This window comes from Papio anubis, chromosome 1 (genome assembly GCF_008728515.1).
Source record: "Papio anubis isolate 15944 chromosome 1, Panubis1.0, whole genome shotgun sequence".
Taxonomy (NCBI): Eukaryota; Metazoa; Chordata; class Mammalia; order Primates; family Cercopithecidae; genus Papio; species Papio anubis.
In genome coordinates, this window is record NC_044976.1 from 124,745,085 (window position 1) to 124,766,476 (window position 21,392).

General features: G+C 46.7%; 1 protein-coding gene across 20 annotated transcripts in view; it reads right to left on the reverse strand.

The window, feature by feature from the left end:
* The window catches only part of TPM3 (tropomyosin 3), a 36,680-nt gene extending 17,192 nt beyond the window's left edge, over positions 1–19,488 (reverse strand). For 9 of the 20 annotated variants that reach the window (XM_031653135.1, XM_031653130.1, XM_031653142.1 and 6 more), the window contains exons 1-4: positions 19,184–19,488; positions 18,461–18,586; positions 3,335–3,468; positions 41–158 (exon numbers count right to left, since the gene is read on the reverse strand). In XM_031653135.1, the coding sequence (XP_031508995.1) occupies positions 41–158; positions 3,335–3,468; positions 18,461–18,586; positions 19,184–19,300 (495 nt within the window). In that variant the 5' untranslated portion in view covers positions 19,301–19,488. Of the gene's footprint in view, positions 1–40; positions 159–3,334; positions 3,469–10,272; positions 10,530–18,460; positions 18,587–19,183 lie in introns of those variants that run through there. The other 11 variants (XM_031653183.1, XM_021924128.2, XM_031653202.1 and 8 more) reach the window with 3 other exon arrangements.
* Positions 19,489–21,392: the final 1,904 nt, after the last annotated feature.

The following is a 21,392-nucleotide window of genomic DNA, read 5'->3' on the forward strand; positions in this document are numbered from 1 at the left end:
TGTAAAAGGCTAAGAGAGGGACTAACAGAAAGTCACTTACCTCTTCATACTTCCTATCTGCCTCTTCTGCAATGTGCTTAGCTTCTTTGAGTTGGATTTCCTGGAGTTCCATCTTTTCTTCATCTTTTAAGGCCCGGTTTTCAATAACCTTCATACCTCTGCCAGAAACAGGACAAAAGCAATACTGACACCCTGAGGAGTGTCGTCAGCTCCACTCCAAGGGTCTCAGAATTGTACTTTTAAAAGCCCATTCCTCTCTATCTGCCCTTCAAATGGAAATTCCATGTTACTACTTCCACACCTTAGTTTAATTATTTCATTTAAAATGTTTTGTTATGGTTGGGTGCGGTGGCTCACGCCTGTAATCCCAGTACTTTGGGAGGCCAAGGTGGGCAGATCACCTGAGGTCAGGAGTTCAAGACCAGCCTGACCAACACGGTGGTGCATGCCTGTAATCCTAGCTACTTGGGAGGCTCAGGCAGGAGAATCACTTGAATCTGAGAGGTGGAGGTTGCGGTGAGCCGAGAGCCAGCCATCGCACTCCAGCCTGGGCAATAAGAGTGAAACTAAAAAAAAAAAAAAAAAAAAAAACTTATTGTTATAAAGATAATACATCTTGGCCAGGCGCGGTGGCTCATGCCTGTAATCCCAGTACTTTGACAGGTCAAGGCAGGTGGATCACTTGAGGTCAGGAGTTTGAGACGAGCCTGGCCAACATGGTGAAACCCTGTCCCTACTAAAAATACAAAAAGTAGCCGGGCATGGTGGCAAGCACCTGTAATCCCACCTACTGAGGCAAGAGAATCACTTGAACCCAGGAGGCAGAGGTTGCAGTGAGCCAAGATCGCACTGCTGGACTCCAGCCTGGGCAACAGACTCCATCTCCCCCAATGCCCAGAAAAAAACTTAGTAAGAAATTAAATATTAAAATATTTTTAAAAATATGGATATATGCAGTTGGGCGCGGTGGCTCACGCCTGTAATCCCAGCACTTTGGGAGGCTGAAGCCGGCAGATCACCTGAGGTCAGGAGTTTGAGACCAGCCTGATCAACATGGCAAAACCCCGTCTCTATTACAAATACAAAAATTAGTCAGGTGTGGTGGCAGGCGCCTATAATCCCAGCTACTTGGGGGAAGCTGAGGCATGAGAAGTGCTTGAACCCAGGAGGTGGAGGTTGCAGTGAGCCGAGATTATGCCACTGCACTCCAGCTTGGGGGACAGAGTAAAACTCTGTCTCAAAAACCTAAATAAATATTATTTAAAAAACATATATATATATATATATATATGTGTATATATATATACACACACAAAAAAAAATCCCATCCCAGCTTCCCGAAAGTAATCATGTACTACACGGTTCTGCAACTTTCCATACTCTTTTTTTTTTTTTTCCTGGTATTTAGCATGCAGCTATCCTCACTTTCTTCTTTTTTTTTTTTTTTTTTGAGGCGGAGTCTCGCTCTGCCGCCCAGGCTGGAGTGCAGTGGCCAGATCTCAGCTCACTGCAAGCTCCGCCTCCCGGGTTCACGCCATTCTCCTGCCTCAGCCTCCGGAGTAGTTGGGACTACAGGCGCCCGCCACCGCGCCCGGCTAGTTTTTTGTATTTTTTAGTAGAGACGGGGTTTCACCGTGTTAGCCAGGATGGTCTTGATCTCCTGACCTCGTGATCCGCCCGTCTCGGCCTACCAAAGTGCTGGGATTACAGGCTTGAGCCACCGCGCCCGGCCTCTTTTTTTTTTTTTTTTTTTTGAGGGGGAAAAAAAAAAAAAAGGGAGGCTCACTGCAACCTCCGCCTCTTGGGTTCTAGTGTTTCTTGTGCCTCAGCCTCCTGAGTAGCTGGGATTACAGGCGCGCCCCCACCATGCCCAGCTAATTTTTGTACTTTTAGTAAAGACTGGATTTTGCTGTGTTGGCCGGGGTGGTCCTGAACTCCTGGCCTCAAGTGATCGTCCACCTCAGCCTCCCAAAGCGGTGGGATTACAGGTGTGAGCCACTGCACCCGAGCCCTCACTTTCTATAATTTGCACGCTACTCTAATAGTATACACATAGATGCCTCTTTCATTTTCACAGCTGCACAGTAGTAACATACCCTTTGCGGGCACTATTTATTCTGAAAATCCTGAGTTGTCACGCACCTCTGTTCTAGTTTAACTCACATGTGGCAAGGAGACAACTGGCTATTTTCAAAAAGATGAGTTATGATTTGGTTCAAGGGCCATGGTTCTCAACCCTAGGAACACATTAAAATTAGCTGGGGAACTTTAAAAACATCAATGCCCAGACCCCTCTTGCAATTGATTCTAATGGAACTGGGATGAGATCTAAGCATCCACAGTTTTAAATTCCCTAGTGATTTCCCCCCTACCCCACCTAAGATTCTAATAATGCAACCAGGGTTGAGAAGGCTTACTAAAAACAGATTGCCAGGCCCCACATCCAAAGTTTCTCATTCAGTAGATCAGGATAGGAGCTGAGAACGTGAATTTTTACCAAGTTCCCAAGTATTGCCGATGCTGCTGGTCTGAGACCTTACTTAGAGAACCTCTGTTTTAGAGAAATTAATCTCACAAATAGAAATTTATGATCCAGAAAGTGGAAGTCATACTGGTGATCCCATTTTAAGGATCATTGGGCCAATTTGTAGGGAAATACCAATTACAAAAGGGTCACAACATCTAAGTTATCCTTACTGTCTTCAAAGGAACAGAACATGCAGAATAGAAAGGAGATCCTGGGCTGGGCATGGTGGCTCACACTTGTAATCCCAGCACTTTGGGAGGCCGAGGCGGGAGGATCACGAGGTCAGGAGATTGAGATCATCCTGACTAACATCGTGAAACCCCATCTCTACTAAACACGCAAAAAATTAGCCGGGCGTGGCGGCGGGCGCCTGTAGTCCCAGCTACTCGGGAGGCTGAGGCAGGAGAATGGCGTGAACCCTGGAGGCGGAGCTTGCAGTGAGCTGAGATCGCGCCATTGCATTCCAGCCTGGGTGACAGAGCGAGACTCTGTCTCAAACAAAAAAAAAAAAAGAAAGAAAGGAGATCCTGTATGATAGAGTTAGTATTTTATTTTTCTTGATTGATTGAGACAGGGTCTTGCTCTGTCACCCAGGAGTGCGGTGGCGCAATCACAGCTCACTGCAGCCCCAATTTCCTGGGCTCGAGCCACCCTCCTGCCTCAGCCTCCCAAAGTGCAAGGATTACAGGCGTGAGCCACCACACGCAGCCAGAACTGCTATTTGAAAAACAGTCTATAAGGAAATCTTGATCGGAACTATTATGAATGTCTTTTAAAATCCACACTCCATCAGGCTTCACTACACACCTCTCACTCTCATCAGCAGCTTTTTCTGCTTCTTCCAGTTTTTGCAGGGCAGTGGCCAGCCGCTCCTGAGCACGGTCCAGCTCCTCTTCAACCAGCTGGATCCTACGGTTCAAGGAGGCCACCTCAGCCTCAGCCTGCATTTGAAGGAAAGAATGGACAAGGGAAGCAGAGGCATGGTGAAAAGAAGTAACTACGACATTAAGATCGGGGTTGACTACCATGAAAAAGCCAGAGTCTCGCAGGGTAGAACTTGTCTTAGCTCAGCTGTTAAAAGATCTAGCAGACATAACTTTATATATATATATTTCCTCCCTTTCCCATCAACGAACTCCCATATGTTCCACAGGAAGAGTGGTTTAAAACTCAGTTCCTTGCCCAGCCCAGTGAGTTAGTACCACCCACTTCCTGGACTCAGTTCAAATTCCTAAACACACTGCAGTCAGAAAAGAAAGTCAATGAAGTGTTCCTTCTGCCTGAGTTCTGGCTCGGAGGCATATCTCATCCTCAGTAACCGTCTAAGTGTCTCATAAAGCAGAATAAATAAATAAATAAATAAATAAATAAGCAAGGTTTCTTAAAGAGGGTATCCTGGCTGGGTGTAGTGGCTCACGCCTGTAATCCCAGCACTTTGGGCAGCTGGGGCGGGTGGATCACGAGGTCAGGAGTTCGAGACCAGCCTGGCCAATACGGTGAAACCCCATTTCTAATTAAAAAAAAATACAAAAATTAGCCAGGCTTGGTGGCGGGCACCTGTAGTCTCAGCTACTCGGGAGGCTAAGGCAGGAGAATCGCTTGAACCCGGGAGGCGGAGATTGTAGTGAGCTGAGATCGTGCCACTATACTCCAGCCTGGGCAACAGAGTGACACTCTATTTCAAAAAAAAAAAAAGAAGAGGGAATCCTGGATTACCTATTAATTGCTGCTTAACTCAAACTGTTATTCCTATGATCACTTTACCCTAATATATCAGAAAAATAACTAGCCAAGGGAACGTCTTCCAGAATAGCCTTCCAGACTGGAAAGCAAAAGAATGGAACATTGTTGGGATGCCTACTCACCATCCCTTAAACTTGTGCCCCCCTACTCCTTTTTTAAGTTGGCTACAAGGAGCTGCTTCTGGCTAAAATTATCTGTTTTGATAGCATAACAAAAAAGAAAGAACATTTCCACCACACCCACTACCATTCCTCCAAATTTCTGAATTGTCTCCTTTCTATTCCTCCAGCCATCCCCTTAGCTTCACCCTCTAATACAGCTTATGGCAATCTTCCCCCTGGCCTCCATCTCACAATGAAGTATAGGCTAGAGTCCAAGTAAACCCATCCTGCATGGGTTTCCCTAGCAATGGAATAAGAAACAAGGAAAGAAGGAGGCAGCCTGTAGGTGGATGGATAAATTCTAATGGTAGGAAAATCTCTTTCCATGACTGCTTCCCCACTACCTTTACTGGTGGGAGGTACCCTGACTGCAACAATATACGAGAATTTAATATGCCCCTTACACCACCCAGTTCAGATGCTTATCCAAGTGCCTGGTAAACACGATCTCTCTTCTATAGCCCAGATTGTGCCTGAATTCTATTACCCTGATTTCTTCCTGGCAGGCAGGAGTTGGGGCAGCTATAGATATAGCCTGGGCCACTAGCTCTGATGAGGAAGAATATAGACCAAAAGACTCCTTTTTAACAATCAGGATTGGCACAAAAACTTCCACATACAAACATGAGAGGTTGAAGAGACTAGGAAGGGAAGCAGAGGGCTGGGGCTAATCTAGCCACCAGGCAAAGAAAATCGAGAAGTCAACATAAGCTGAAATTACTAACAAACCATTTGTGCTTCTAACTACACTATTCAAAACACCACAAAGACAAGTATTCTCTGCTTCTGCCTCTTCCAGAAAAACAGATGTCCTCTGTAACAACACACATTTATCCTCACAAACCCAACAAGGCCACAAGTGAAGGCTATCAGGCAAGAACTATGAGACACTGCTAGTAAAATGACTTACCCACCTCAGACGAAAAATACAACTAGATTTAGAGGAAGCTCATGAAATGTAAGGCATCATCCAGCTCACCAGTAGTTACCCAAACTGGAGTAGAAGATAACAGGCTCTGGGGCGGGGGTGTACAGTTGCCATGACAGCAAGCTGGCTCAGGCAGTTTCTCCCACAAATCAGCATTTACAATAGAATTCTTCGCAAGGCTGAAAAGGGAGGGGGTGGAAACACATCTTGGTGCCCTCCTAAGAGCATGCACACATGAACAAGCCTGTATCAAAAGCAGAACCCGAGATGGGAGGCCTAGCAAAGTTTCAGAGAACCCCTCGGGGGTGGGGTGGGAGGGAATGGGACCTTGCCTTTCTCTTTTCTGCTAGCACAGAGGATCAGTTCTCTTTACAATGAAACAAAAGCCTGCAGAATCAAGATTTGATACTTTGTTTAAAGGAACAAGGAAGACAAGCTGACTTTTCCCTCATGAGTCTATGCACAGTGCCTGTCCCTGTCAGGTCAAATAATACCAAGGGGTACCAAGAGATTGAACAGGCCTACTTTTTGTTGACCAGGCTACCTGTGGCCCTGGGAAACATTAAGCGCTGCACTTTCCTAATCATCTTAGGTTTTAGCATGCCCCTCCAGATGTGGTTTTGATGTTTCAGCTGACCTATCTCTGCCCAGCTTGGAGGATATACAGTATTCTGTGGTCCTTCCCTTCAGGTAATAATAGGATTCTCCACTGCCCAGGAAGCAAAGATCCTGGGTGGGGGATTGGGGGAGGAGTGGCATGCAGCAGTAATTCAGTCACATTATAAGACGGCTGACAACAGCTTCAGCTATCCTCCACTCCAAAGAGATTTCCCAAATATGTCAACCCCTTCAGTAAAGAAACTGACAGTGGGATGGTACTCTCAGGCAGAACAGGGCCAAGGACAGAAGGGGATTAGCCTAAATCTGGCTTTCTGCCACACTGGGGTTTCTCTTATTAGATAAAAGCCACAGATGAAAATTCAAATGAAAGAGTATTAGAAAGTTAGGCTTCAGCCCTGTGAGTAAAGGACTACTTGAGTTCCCTGTGCTCACAAATGCATTAACCAGGGAGATACCGTGTCCTTGGGGAATTTAAACTTCACCAAAGGGGAGGCAAGCTGGAAGGGAGTAGAGCTATCTGCCCCACAGTAAACAAAGGCAGAGCCTAAGCAGGGGTAAAAGGCTATCTGCCTCTCCCCTGTGAGTGTGTGTTCTAGTACCCGGGGAAAAAAAGGAAAGCAAAGCAACCAAAGAAACGTGATAAAGCCTGTTGCTTAGTCCACCAGACCCACAAATAGAAGGGAACCACACAACAGTCAAACATTCTAACCTCTCTAGAGACTAGGAATTTAGGATTAAGGCCAGAATCAAAACTGCTGTTCAAAGCCCACTTCCTCGGTAGTACTCTTAAGGTTTTTATTATTAATTTTTTTTTCTCTTTTTGAGGCAGAGGTAGTCTGCTGACCTTACACGCCTGCAGTTGACCCCTCACTCCCCCAATGCCGATACTCGCCCAGGCTGGAGTACAGTGATCCGATCCCGGCTCACTGCCACCTCCGCCTCCAGGGTTGAAGCTATTATTGTGCCTCAGCCTCCCAAGTAGCTGGATTACAGGCATGCGCCACCACGCCCGGCTAATTTTTTGTATTTTTAGTAGAGATGGGGTTTCATCAGATCCACAGGTGGACCTCAGATCCACCCGCCTTGGCCTCCCAAAGCGCTGGGATTACAGGTGTGAGCCACTGCATCCAGCCTCTTAAGTTTTTTAGACTAGAAAAAAATTAAAAAGAGAAAAATATCAGGGACAATTAGGAAAGAGGTATTAAAAACAGATAAAGTGAACTGTACATTTATAAATGGTTACAATGGTAAATTTTATATGTATTTTTACCACCACTACCACACACACACACAAAAAAGAGATAAGGAAAAAGACTGCATTTAAACATTATGCTGCCATCTGTTTCCCATTTAGACAGAAGTACAAAGGAAACGCAGAACTGAAAGTAAATTTGACAAGGTGCTACACTATAAAAGACCAATTTCAGGCCAAGAGCAGAAAAGAAAGATGGATCCTAGAACACCAGTGTCTCAGTTTTGGACTCATGTAGCTTCCCAATAAGGGTGGCTTGGATGTTCACACAAAGTAACCAGGAAAATAATTAAGTGACAGTCCCACTAACAGCATGAGATGCCATCAGAGAGTGCAGTTTCCAGCTCCAGAGGAGGGAGGAGTCTGCAAAACCCACATTCCAGCAGAATGCCTTAAGAGGATAACAGGTAGACCAAACAACCCTCCTCCCATCCCACAGGTGTCTCCTCCTCAGTGGGGGTTCAAAATTCAGCAGAGCAGAAAGTCAAAAGATTAAGCTTCTTCAGGCTGGGGAGTAGAAGTAATGATTTCATCAATATTTAACTATTACCCTACTTCCCCATTCTGAGGACTTCCTCACTAGACCTCAGCTCAATAAGCAAATTTGGCAGGCTCTGAGTGAGAGTAGCTTAAGAAACATCACCCCAGGCCGAGTGCAGTGGCTCATGCCTGTAATCTCACCACTTTGGGAGGCTGAGGCAGGCAGATCACTTGAGGTCAGGAGTTCGAAACCAGCCTGGCCAACATGGTGAAACCCATCTCTACTACAAAAAAAATTAGCTGGGTGTAGTGGTGGATGCCTGTAATCCCAGCTACTCAGGAGGCTGAGGCAGGAGAATCACCTGAGCCTGGGAGGTGGAGGTTGCAGTGAGGAGAGATCATGCAACTGCATTCCAGGCTGGACAGCAGAGCAAGTCTCCATCTAAAAAAAAAAAAAAAAGAGGGGGGGAATGGGGGGCAGGAACCACCCACCTTAGAACTACTCCTAGAATGTCCATATTTAAATACTGAGCCTAAGACTCTGCAGCTCAACACATGGCCAGTTCCTCTGGCTAGCCTGTCTTCCTCTTTAAAGCTATCTGGTCTCCAGAAGAAAGGAGATGAGAAAGTACCATTGGCCATAAAGTCACCCAGCCAGTCCATCTCACTTGAACAGATAATGAGAAGTTGCTGGCAAACTGAACAGAAGAAAAAAATCTACCTAGAAAAAGGTGACTGAGGAAGACAACAAGCTCCCATCCCAGCATCTCCATGCCCAGTTATAAAAATAAGTGAGTATTCCAACAATCTTTAAGTATTTAACCTAGAGGGCAGATGTCCACCAATTACCATGCTTTTCTGAAATCCACCCCCTCCCTCCCAAAAACATTCTCAGTTATTTCCCAGAGGAGCAGCCAAAAAGAAAAACAAAAATAAAAACTTACCAAGGGAAAGAACAAAGAATAAACCACATGAGTTCTTTCACTGGATCTTAAATTTTAGCAAGTTACTTTACTCTCTCAAGATCCTCTAAAACCTCAACTTGTATCAGCTCCATCTATTAGACAACACCCTAGACCCTGGAAAATCTTTTTTTTTTTTAATTGAAACAGTCTTGCTCTGTCGCCCAGGTGCAGTGGCGTGATCTCAGCTCACTGCAAGCTCTGCAGACCCTGGAAAATCTTATGGCTTACACTAAAACTAATAAACCTCTTTTAATCAGAAAGTCGTTTAAAGAAATCACTAGAATAGGCTGGGCACGGTGGATCACACCTGTAAACCCAGCACTTTGGGAGGCAGAGGTGGGTGGATCACCTGAGGTCAGGAGTTCGAGACCAGCCTCGCCAACATGGCAAAACCCCCGTCTCTACTAAAAATACAAAAAATTAGCTGGACGTGGTGGCACGCTCCTGTAATCCCAGCTACTCAGGAGGCTGAGGCAGGAGAATCACTTGAACCAGGGAGGCGGAGGTTGCAATGGGCCGTGATCACGCCATTGCACTCCAGCCTGGGCGACAGAGTGAGACTCTGTCTCAAAAAAACAAAAAAGAAAAAAATCACCAGAATCACCGTTCATTCCACCAACATTTTATGTTCCCACTTTCAGTTGAACAAATATTCCACTAGAGTCACCTGGAATTCATTATTCTGTCTCCACCAAATTGCCCAAGTCAATCAGAAACCTTGAGACTGGCACGCCATGTAATTCTCTGCCATACACTCGCTTATCAGCTCTGCTCGGAAGAAATGTTCTTAACCAGTTCGGCTTGCACTGATCACACTTCCAGGTCATTGTGGGTAGGGCCAGGCAAGTTTGGTTGGCTCCTATATTTGCACTAATGTTGAGAGAAGTACTATCCCCTCCCCTGCCGTTTCACGTAGATTGAGTGGGTGTAGCAGCTGCAAGAGCACCCAGTAAGAGGAAGGGCCCCTGGCCAGAGGTTGAGAGGCGGTCCTGTGGCCTCGAGCTCCTCCAGGGAGGGAGGGCACCGCGCTTCCTCTCAGCCAACTGCTGCCTCATTTCCTGAGCAAGAGGAGGGAGCGGAAAAGCTGCCAGCAGGCAGGCCGGGGTCTTTCCGGCGGTTCCCACCCCACAGCCCTCACCGTTTCACAGGAGGCTCAGTACTTCCTCTCCCCGAACAGAAAAGCACCCACCCACTGTAACCCCTTGGGCAGGAAACCTCAAGCAAGAGCAAAGTTCTCCCACCCTCCAGGGGGAAGTGGGGGAGGGAGAAGCCGCTGAGCCCCTCCCCCGGCCGCGCCCGGATCAGAGGGACTGAATGAATGAGGTGGAGGAAAAAAAAAGAGGAGGAAGGCCACACCCCAAACCCTGTGCCTCAATTCCTTCAAAGGTCAAGCCTGCTCAACCGAGCACTCAGTTTCCCCCTTGTCCGCTTGCTGTCCTACTGGAGCTGAGCCCCACCCATCCTCCGCGCTCCCAACTTCATCTCCGAGCAGGCCGGCCCTCAGAGGACCGTGCTCCACGGCAAAAGGGACCTTATTCCGCTTGCCGGCTATTCCAGCGCCTGACCCTCCCTCATGAGCCTCGCCATCTCCGTACCTGTTCCCGAGCCCGCCTTTCTCCCTCAACTTCTCGTTGGAGGCGCTCAGCTCGCTCCTCTGCATCATCTGCCTGCTGCTGCAGAACCTGGATCTTGCGCTTCACCGCCTCGATGGTGGTGATTCCAGCCATGGTGCCCACCCAGCTACTGCTCGCACTCCGGTTCCTGCCTCCTCCGCTCGGCGTTGCAGCCTCCTCTCACCCTTACTTCCGCCTGCTACGCCCTGAAATACCGGAACTTACCAACCCGCCCGGATGTGACGTCCCTCTGCCGCGCCCTCCCACCGCGAGGCAGGCGGGAAGGCAGTCCACTGGAGGGAGAGCTGCGGCAGGGAGTAGATCCTCCCAGTTGCCCCGGGCTACTGCTCCCGGCCTTACCTTGGGCCAGTAAACTGGGACGGGGTTGGGACGAGGGAATGTTACCATGGTAACTGGGCGGCGCTTCGTGGGCTAGCCTTTCCCGCCAGGCTGGCTGCCCACAATGGTTGGGCCCTTTGCAGGTAGTCCGCTGACCTTACACTCCCGCAGTTGGCCCCCACTCCCGCAGTTGGCCCCTCACTCCCCCAATACCGATACCCCTCACCGCTCACTGTATTTGCTCCACAATATAAACATCCTACAAGTCTCTGCTTCCACTCACCCCACGACAAACTCCAAAACCAAGTTCTAAGAAAAGTCTAAAAGACTTTCTGGGCCTCAGGGTTCAAAAAGCCCCACTCAGTCTCCTTTCAAAGTCAACTCAGGTAGGTAGGTTCTCTCTCCCGTCTCCTGGAAGTCAATGAATGGAACTGTCGGAGTGGAAGGAATGTGGCAAGTTGGCACAAATTCTCATTCTATTTGGCATGGTATAAACTTAAGTGCTATTTGGAACAGACTTTTCCCTTTTTTATTTATTTATTTTTTTTGAGACAAGATCTCGCTCTGTTGCTGGAGTGCAGGCGGTGGCGAGATCACAACTCACTACAGCTTCGAACTCCTGGGCTCAAGCGAGCCTCCTACCTTAGCCTCCGGAGTAGCTGGGACTACAGGTGCACGCCGCCCCATCGGGCTCCCTGTTCTTTTATTATTTTTGTTTTGGTTTTTATTTTTTGGGACGGAGTCTCCTCTGTTGCCCAGGTTGGAGTGCAGTGGCGCGATCTCAGCTCACTGTAAGCTCCCTCTCCCGGGTTCAAGCGATTCTCCTGCCTCACCCTACCAAGTAGCGCCCTCCACCACGTCCGGCTAATTTTGTTGTAGTTTTAGTAGAGACAGGGTTTCACCGTGTTGGCCAGGATGGTCTCTATCTCCTGACCTCGTGATCCGCCCGCCTTGGCCTCCCAAAGTGCTGGGATTACAGGTCCCTGTTACTTTTGAGTGTCATTATGCACCAAATTAACCAGCCTTCCAGCCCCTCCAAACCTTGGAATGATTCAGGACTTGCTAATTTAATCATCAGCTGAGTGTGGCAGCTCATGACTGTAAGCCTAGGACTTTGGGAGGCCGAGATGGGAGATGGCTTGAGACCAGGAGTTCAAAACCAGCCTGGGCAATATAGCAAGACCTCATTTCTAAAAATAAATTAATTAATCAATCATCACTTAAATTCCTTTTGTAGATAAGAAAGATATGCCCCCATTTTATCAGGAAGAAATCCTCTATTACAGACCACTGTCAGCCGACACGGGTGACTCATGGCTGTAATCCCAATATTTTGGGAGGCCAAGGCGAGAAGATCACTTCAGCCCAGAGTTTGAGACCAGCCTGGGCAATATAGTGAGACCTCGTCTCTACAAACAATTAAAAAATTAGCCAGGCCTGGTGGCAGTACTTCTGTAGTCCCAGCTACTCGGGAGGCTGAGGTGGGAAGATTTCTTGAGCTGGGAAGGCAGAGGTTGCAGTGAGCCGAGATTGCACCACTGCCTCCGGTCTGGGTGACAAATTGAGAGCCTGTCTCAAAAAAATAAAAAACAGATGACTGTTACTAGATCCCTCATGCAACAGCCAGACATGAATGCCTGTAAACTGTACTGTAGAATCGAGCCTCCATTCTGTTACAACTTCCACCAATTTCACTGCCACTATACTAAGTACCCCAAGGAACTGTTGGTGAGTTAGAAACTTCCCCTTGGCCAGATGTGATGGGTCATGCCTGTAATCGCAGCACTTTGGGAGGCTGCAGCAGGTAGATCACCTGAGGTCAGGAGTTTGAGACCAGCCTGGCCAACATGGCAAAACCCCGTCTCCACTAAAAATACAAAAATTAGCCGGGCATGGTGGTGCCCACCTGTAGTTCCAGCTACTCAGGGAGGCTGAAGCAAAAGAATTGCTTGAACCTGGGAGGCAGAGGTTGCAGTGAGCTGAGATGGCGCCACTGTACTCCAGCCTGGGTGACAAAGTGAGATTCTGTATCAAAAAAAAAAAAAAAAAAAAGGCAAAACAGACCAGGTGCAGTGGCCTACGCCTGTAATCCCAGCACTTTGGGAGTCTGAGGCAGGTGGATCACAAGGTCAGGAGTTCAAGACCAGCCTGGCCAAGATGGTGAAACCCTGTCCCTACTAAAAACCACAAAAGAAAAATAATAAAAATAATAAAAATAAATAATAATAATAAACTAGCCAGGTACGGTGGCAGGCACCTGTAATCTCAGCTACTTGGGAGGCTAAGGCAGGAGAATTGCTTGAACCCGGGCAGCAGAGGTTGCAGTGAGCTGAGATCGTGCCACTGCACTCCAGCCTGGGTGACAGAGTGAGACACAGTCTCAAAAAAATAAAAATAAAAATAAAAATAAAAGAAACTTTCCCTACTGGCACTGCCATGCAGGATTTCTGGAAGCACAATAGTAAAGAGACTTGAGAATGTTATCTTCCCTCTTATTTCTTTGTATTCCTTCCACCTTCCCAGTAGGTAATCGTGATAAATTTTTTCCTCTGGGGCAGCTCTCTTTTCTCCTAGAAAATTAGGACATGGAACAGGACTTATAACGAAGAGTCCTAATCCCTGAAAGGAATAGTAGGCAAGACAGTTGCTACCCTCAATGTCTAGTTCTGAGAATGCTCCCTCCAGAGCCTCTGTCTTCCTATCACCTTTTGGAAATACCGAGCAATGAGACTATTCAGAAGAAACAACTTGGATAGATGATAATTTTCTCAATAGAGTAACCTGCACACTGATTTTTCCCCCAGAAATTAGGAAGGAAGATCAGGGTTCTGACACTTAATAAACTCTACCCTGATGGCCTAAGAATTTTTCTAACTTGCTTTGGAGAAGTCTGATCAAGATGTGGCTGAAGTGACACTTTGTCATCTGGGTGCTGCTCAGCAGGGGGCACTATTGTACCTCCCTGTGCCCTGGTAAAGAAGCAGAAGACCTCATCCTAGCCAAACCAAAAGGGTGTTGAGAGCACCACTGCATTCCTGAGACTGGTAGATTTGAGCAGATAATCTCCTCTTGATCCAGGGAAACAGATGGACTGACTCATGATAGCCTTTAGAAGCACAATGGATAGCCAGCAAGGGGCCCAGTGCTATTGTTTTCCTAGTAACCAGCAATACAGTATATCAACAGGTGTATATGTCCATCGTTGTCCCTTCTGTCCCCATCCTTCCCACCACCTGTCCCTAAAAAACGATGTTATGACTCTATGTCCTAACAATGCACTCCTCTTTCCCTTTGTTTCTCCCTGAACAGCATCTGATTTCATATTGGATTAAAATGATCTTAGATGTGGTTGCACAACAATGTGAATATGCTACTACTGAATTAGACATTTTAAAATGGTTAAAATGGTAAGTTTTATGTATGTGTATTTTACCACAACTTAGAAAACAAAGTTAGACACACTTAGGGAGGAAAAAAAACAAAAGTCTGGACTCGCCTTGCCATACGCTTGCCCTTTCTTTATTCAAGCAGTCCTAGTAAATCCTGCACTTTTCAGAAAGGCTTGTCAGATAACCTGAACTGCTTGTGTAAACATGTAGTTATTGACTCCCTCCTCCTTCTCTACCCCTTATATCTACATCAAGATAATATGCTCTGTTTACTTATTTATTAACCTCAAGGACAAAAGCTGAGCTGTTAACTTCCTCTGTATTGAACAGAGTATATTCCCTCCAAAGATGCATATATTAGGCTGCTGATGACTCTTACCTTTGTTTTCTGCTTTTAACCTTGTTGCTCCTTATTCAGCACCTCTCCCAATTCCTATAAACACTGTAATTTCCTTCTTTGACCCTTTGAGGCAGGGGTCATCGAACTTTTATGGTCTTGTGGCCAGAGAGAAAAGAAAGCCAGCAGATAACATGCACATGAATGAGCATGACTGTGTTCCGATAAAACTTTATTTACAAAACCAGGCTGTTGCAAGATTTAACCCACAGGTGGTAGTTTGCTGACTCTAGCTTTGAGGAAAGAAACCTTTCTTCTTGCTTGCTCCTGGCCATAACCTTCCTCTCCTGTTTCTTGTTCTTATGTATATCTCTGAGGGTACTTTCTGACTTGGGAAAGCTAATGAAGGGAAGAGGGGTTGAATGAGTATTTTTAACCCTCACTTTACATACTTAAATGGGTTTTGGTGGATTCCTATGTAAATATGAAGAAGTTTCTTTCAAATGAATATACCGAGTAGTAGACCATATCTAGGTGAGGGATGCTATGTGTGTGTATGTGTATGTACATGTGTAAAACAGATTAAGATAGACAGAATTCATCCCCAGGAAATCCTTTTATATTCCTAATGATTTTGATGTACTGCATAGAGACTCTGTGTCATTCTCCTTCTCATGATCTCAGGTTAGACTTGTTTGTTCTTTCTCTTGGTCCTGGAAACACCTCCTCAAGCCCACATACTAGCTGTTTCAGCCTAAGAACAGACCCAGATTGATGTTACCCAATTTATCACAAAACTGTTGTTAACCTGACATTGTGCTAGTTTGTGAAAACTTCTATCTTCATGCCCATATGTTAGAAACAGATCCATTCAAATATACCAGGAACCTAGGCTATACAACTCCAGCAGGCCATCCACTTGCCCAAAGCCCGGGGGTAAGCTATAGATTTGGTAGGGCTGTTTTTTGTTTTGTTTTGTTTTGTTTTTTGAGTATTCCAAGAAGGGGGAATTTTTATTATTTTAAATAGAGACAGGGTATTGCTCTGTCACCTAGGCTGGAGTGCAGTGGCATTATCATAGTTCACTGCAAGCTTGAACTCCTAGCTTCAAGCGATCCTCCCATCTCAGCCTCCTGAGTACCCAGGACTACAGGCACGTGCCACCACACCTGGCTAATTTTTAAACTTTTTATAAGGATAGGGCCTCACTATGTTCCCCAGGCTGGTCTTGAACTCCTGGCCTCAGGCGATTCTCCTGCCCTGGCCTCTCAAAGCAAAGTGCTAGAATTACAGGTCTGAGCCACCACACTGAGCACAAGAAGGGAGAATTAATAGTTTGTGGTGGCCTGGCCAGGTGCAGTGGCTCACGCCTGTAATCCCAGCACTTTGGGAGACCAAGGTGGGCAGATCACAAGGTCAGGAGATCGAGACCATCCTGGCTAACACGGTGAAACCCCGTCTCTACTAAAAATACAAAAATTTAGCCAGGCGTGGTGGCGGGTGCCTGTAGTCCCAGCTACTTGGGAGGCTGAGGCAGGAGAATGCTGTGAACCTGGGAGGTGGAGCTTGCAGTGAGCTGAGATGGCACCACTGCACTCCAGCCTGGGCGACAGAGCAAGACTCTGTCTCAAAAAAAAACAAAAACAAAAACAAAAACAAAAAAACCTATAGTTTGTGGTGGCCTTAATTTTTGGAAACAATGAGTTTAAATGATGTATATTATCCAGTTTGTGTTTCTAACCTCTGGCATAATATATTCAATTCCCTCCACTTTCCCTGGCCACTGAAAGTGGCGGAAAACAAAACAGAAGATCAGAAACCTAATGGCAGAGGCCAGGCATGACGGCTCACACCCCTAATACCAGCATTTTGAGAGGCTGAGGTGGGTGGATCACTTGAGGTCAGGAGTTGGAGACCAGCCTGGCCAACATGGTGAAACCCTGTCTCTACTAAAAAATACAAAAAATTACCCGGGCATGGTGGTGGATGCCTGTAATCCCAGCTACTCAGGAGACTGAGGCAGGATAATCACTTCCTCAGAGCCGAGATCTTGCCACTGCACTCCAGCCTCGGTGATAGAGCAAGACTCTATCTCAAAAAAAAAAAAAAAAAAAAGCTCAGGCACAGTGGCTTAGGCTGGGCGCAGTGGCTCACTCCTGTAATCCCAGCACTTTGGGACACCGAGGCAGGCAGATCACTTCAGGTTAGGAGTTCGAGACCAGCCTGGCCAACATGGCGAAAACCTGTCTTTACTAAAAAAAATACAAAAATTAGTTGGGTATGGTGGCACGCACCTGTAATCCCAGCTACTCGGAAGGCTGAGGCAGGAGAATGGCTTGAATCCAGGAGGCAGAGGTTGCAGTGAGCCAAGATTGCGCCACTGCACTCCAGCCTGGGCAACAGAGCGAGACTCCATCTCAACAACAAGAATAAAAAGAAACCTGGCTGGGTGGGGTGGCTCACGCCTGTAATCCCAGCACTTTGGGAGGCTGAGGCAGGCGGATCACCTGAGGTCAGGAGTCTGAGACAAGCCTGACCAATATGATGAAACCCCGTCTCTACTAAAAATACAAAAATTAGCCAGCCAGGTGTGGTGGTGCTTGCCTGTAATCCCAGTTACTCAGTAGGCTGAGATAGGAGAATCACTTCAACCTGGGAGGTGGAAGTGGCAGTGAGCCGAGATAGCACCATTGCACTACAGCCTGGGCAACAAGAGTGAAACTCCGTCTCAAAAAAAAGAAAGAAAGAAAAGAAATCTAATGGCAGAGAGACCAAATATGAGGGTCTAAAAGCATTTACGAATGGTTCATTCTGTCTGTCCTTCTAGCTATTTTCCAAAACCAAATGTGATTTTATTTTATTGATTTATTTTTTGAGATGGAGTCTCTCTCTGTTGCCCAGGCTGGAGTGCAGTGGCACGATCTCAGCTCACTGCAACCTCCGCCTCCTGGGTTCAAGCGATTCTCCTGCCTCAGCCTCCTGAGTAGCTGAGATTACAGGCACCCGCCACCACACCTGGCTAATTTTTGTATTTTTAGTAGAGACAGGGTTTCGCCATGTTGGCCAGGCTGGTCTCAAACTCCTGACCTCAGGCGATCCACCCGCCTCGGCCTCCCAAAGTGCTGGGATTAGAGGCGTGAGCCACCACGCCCAGCCCAAATATGATTTTAAATATTACATGCTTCTTTTTTCCTACTAACTCAGTTCACTGAGAGACTTGTTTCCACCAATACTGGAACATTTTTGTTGTTGTTGGTAAGATTCCTATGGTACTTTTCTTCTAAAAAACTTTTCAATCTAATCTTTCATTTATCTTTGCGGCAAACTTCAAGGTTGAAGATGAAGGAAAGTAGGCGATGACGGGATAATATGACATGGAAAAGAGAATTTATTTTATTTTAGAATGGGAAAATTCAGCCCTAGACAAGCTGAGTAATTACTTACGGTATAGAGTGAAGTCTGGTGGTGATAACCTTTACCCTCTAAGGTTCCTTCTTAGTTTCTATTATAGTCTGTCACTGTAAGGATCTCTCTGCTGCCCTATGAGCAATGCTTCGTATGGCATCTCCATGGCATAAAGGCAAATGCCCACATTGGCCAAGATAAATAAACCCATATAGGGCCAGGTCAGTGTGACCTCCATTTCCCATTGTGAAATCCGAGCTGGTTTTGTTGGACAGTTGAGAGATGAGAGGTTCCCTATTAATACACATATCCACATGCCAAGACTTGGACATAAAAGCTAAGAATGTAGCATGGGGGAGGAGGTAGGATAAGTGACAGCATTCTGAACTTCGAGTCCCCTCTCTGTCCATGTCCTGGGAAAGATAATTAAATTCCTGGGCTGGTGAGAGGAGATAAATGAGACTTTTACATGTATTTAAAAAAAAAAAAAACTTTTCTTTTAACGTGTTGGAGATGTCTTTAGGAAAGAAAATACCTGCCATTATGAGAAAATACCAGCATGTGGTTATATGCAAAAATGAACATGAGTATATATGTCTGTGTTCCATGAACCCACAAGCGTGTTTGGAATTTCGTCATACATTAACATAAAGATCTATATGTGTAGATTAAACCCATCCTCCATCTCTCTAATACTCACATCAGCAGCCTTCTTCTCTGCCAGTTCCAGCTTCTCCTGGGCATCCTTCAAAGCTTCTGAATACTTGTCCAGCTCATCCTCTGTCCCTTTCAGTTTCTTCTGCATGGCTGCCAGCTCATCCTCCAGCTATAGGAGCCCAGAGAGTCACACACAAAAATACACAAACACAACAATGCAGTTGGACCCTGGGCTCTTTGAGCCCTGAGTGTAACCTCCATGTTACCGTCCCTAGCGAGACACACTTTCTTCCCAGCCACTTCCAGCCCACTGCCTCAGGAGTTATGCTGTAGCTTGGCCTGTGACCATGTAATCTCTGATCCTAAGATGACCAAGCCATCCTGGGTTTTCATCCAAGACCCTTGGATGGTAAATATCTAAAGTGTAGATGCCCGTGATGCTATTTGAGTGAAAAGAGATGCTCTTTCCCTCTAGAACTCTTACCTTTTCCTCTAGAAGTCAAGGGTTCTTCCAAAACATGATCCATTTCTACTTAAATTCAGCAGACATACTGTGGCTCAGAAGAGGCCACTGACTTTCGCAAGGTCACAAAGGCAGTCTGAGACAGATATGTTAGATGTCCTCTGCTCCTCCAGTGAGGCTGGGGAGTCCATCCCACCCCAAAATGGAGGTGACACCAGTAGTCACTGTCTTTCCCATGACAACTCCCTTCCATTTCACAGTCTTGTTCATTAGCAGATGAGAGAGACCGATGCTAGTGCCTACCTGTTTACTTCTTTCTTCTGCCTGCTTCTGCTCAGCTTCAGCTTGCTCTGCCCGATCCAGAGCATTCTCCTTATCTAACTTCAGCATCTGCATCTTTTTCTTGATGGCCTCCATCATGAGCAGTGGCTGTTGGTAGGCTCACCTGTGAACACTGGAGAACTGGAGACTGGGGCAAGAAAGAAGGGGCTGCTGCCTGAGTGACCAGGAGGTCCCCAGACTTGAGTCTTTATCTGTGCTCATAGCTCCACCTTTTGTTCCTAATATGGTCTTTGCAGCTCCCTCCACCCCATCATTGTTCTCCTGGGGGAACACAGGGTGAGACGCTTTGATGAACTGACATCACCAGCAAAAAAATATCTAGGAACAGCTGAGGCTGATTTTAGACAATGGAAAGTGGGGGAGGGAAGAGGTTCTCCCTGACCCTAAAACTTTCCACTCATTCTGGGCAGCTCTATGGATGTTTTAAAAGAGCAGGAAGAGGGCAGGGAAGAACATTAAAATAGAGAAGGGTACTTCGGCAATTCTAGGTTGGCAGTTTACATCCAGAGGGTCCTGGTTGCCTTTCAGCTTCCCCTTTCACTCTCCCCCAGACCGTGTTGAATGCCGGTCAAACTCCATTAGCAGAGTTTTAGCTTTCGATTTCTGGTATTCAAGGAGCTTGGGCAACAGGGAAGAAGGGAGGTCACAGATGATCCTTGACAATTCTCCCAGATCCCCAGATCAAATTGCTGTGCTATTTTGAGAGTCTCCAATTGGCAGAGAGACTTTTTTCCTCCCCACTAAGAGCCACAAGAGTAGAGTAAGAGGGTGGGGTTGGAATCTCCAAGATCTATCCCAGAGCTTCAAGTGAGGTGGGGAGAGAAACAGGGGAGGGTCAGAACAGTCCAGACAGGATAATGCCCTCTGTTTTCCCACAGTAATCTTAAAATAGAACTGTTGTACTCTCTCCTCTTCTTCCCTTTGTCTTCTCCCTTCTTAATTCTCCCCAACACTGCTGCTCACCACATCATCATAATCATCATTATCAGCTCTATTCTTCCCAGTTTAGTTCCAGGCCATGTTTATTCTTCCATTGGGAGCCTTGTTACTAACAGGTGGCAAGGATACCAGTCCACTGGCACCATACACCTGAAAATATGCCCGGGGAGAGGGGGGCACTGTTCAAGGTGACCAGATATATTGGACAAATATAAATGGCTCTAGTTAGTCATTTATGTCAAGGATAGTGAGAGTTAATGCCAAGCCCCAGCAATGGGAGAACTGAGACACCCACCCGACCAGTGGGTAGAGCAGAGCTGGAGTCCACTCTCAAGAGCTTCCAGTCACTAGAGGTAGATAGACAGATAGACCATCAGCTGACTCTTGACAGAGAGAGGAGAAACCAAGTCTCCTTTCCCTGGAGATTAGCCAGGGAAGGGGTTAGGGAACAGGGAGAGGAAGGAGTAGAAAATGGGGGTGGGGTGGGCAGGTGAATAAGGGGGAGAAAAATACGAGGATAAGAAGAGATAAAGAAAAGAGATATGTCCCTTCTAGCATAAGGGGACAAGAAATAGAAAGATTTGATCCTCAAATTCCAACTCTCTCCCACTCCCACACCAGCCCTCTTAGGTTAAGATTGAAATCCACATAGGTTGCAGCTACTGGACTTTTGGGGGGGTCCTGGAGAAGAGATTCAGTAAAAGAGACAGGAGCCCCAGAGATTGAAGTATGAAAGAGGGTGGTGCTGAATCACCAGCTGCTGTAAGAATATGTTTGACATTTAGTTGGTTCCTAATTAAACAACCCAATATCAAACATATCACACAGAAGCAGGCAGGAGAGCTTTGGGGGTCATCTGCCTTCCTCCCAGTTGCAAAGAAAGAATAGCGCAGAAACCAGGCACCAATCATGTCTAGATGGAGAGCTACCTCCTTGAGGAAGGGTACTGGCCCCTGCTCTTCACCTCCCAATACAGCCAGTTCTTGCTTATCGCCCTACGTGTCATCCCTGCCTCAGCTCCTCCTCTGCCAGCGCCTGGCCTTTGCTGGATCACGTTGGCCTAAACCAGGAAGAATACCTGGCAGGGCTCCACATCCGGGCAACTATCATTCCCTAGAGCTCCCACACAGAGCTTCTCCCCCTGATGTCACGGCCCCAGCGCCCAGAGGATCAGCTATGTCAGCAGCTCCTCATCAAAATTGCCACCTGCTCTCTTCAATGCCATTCCAGC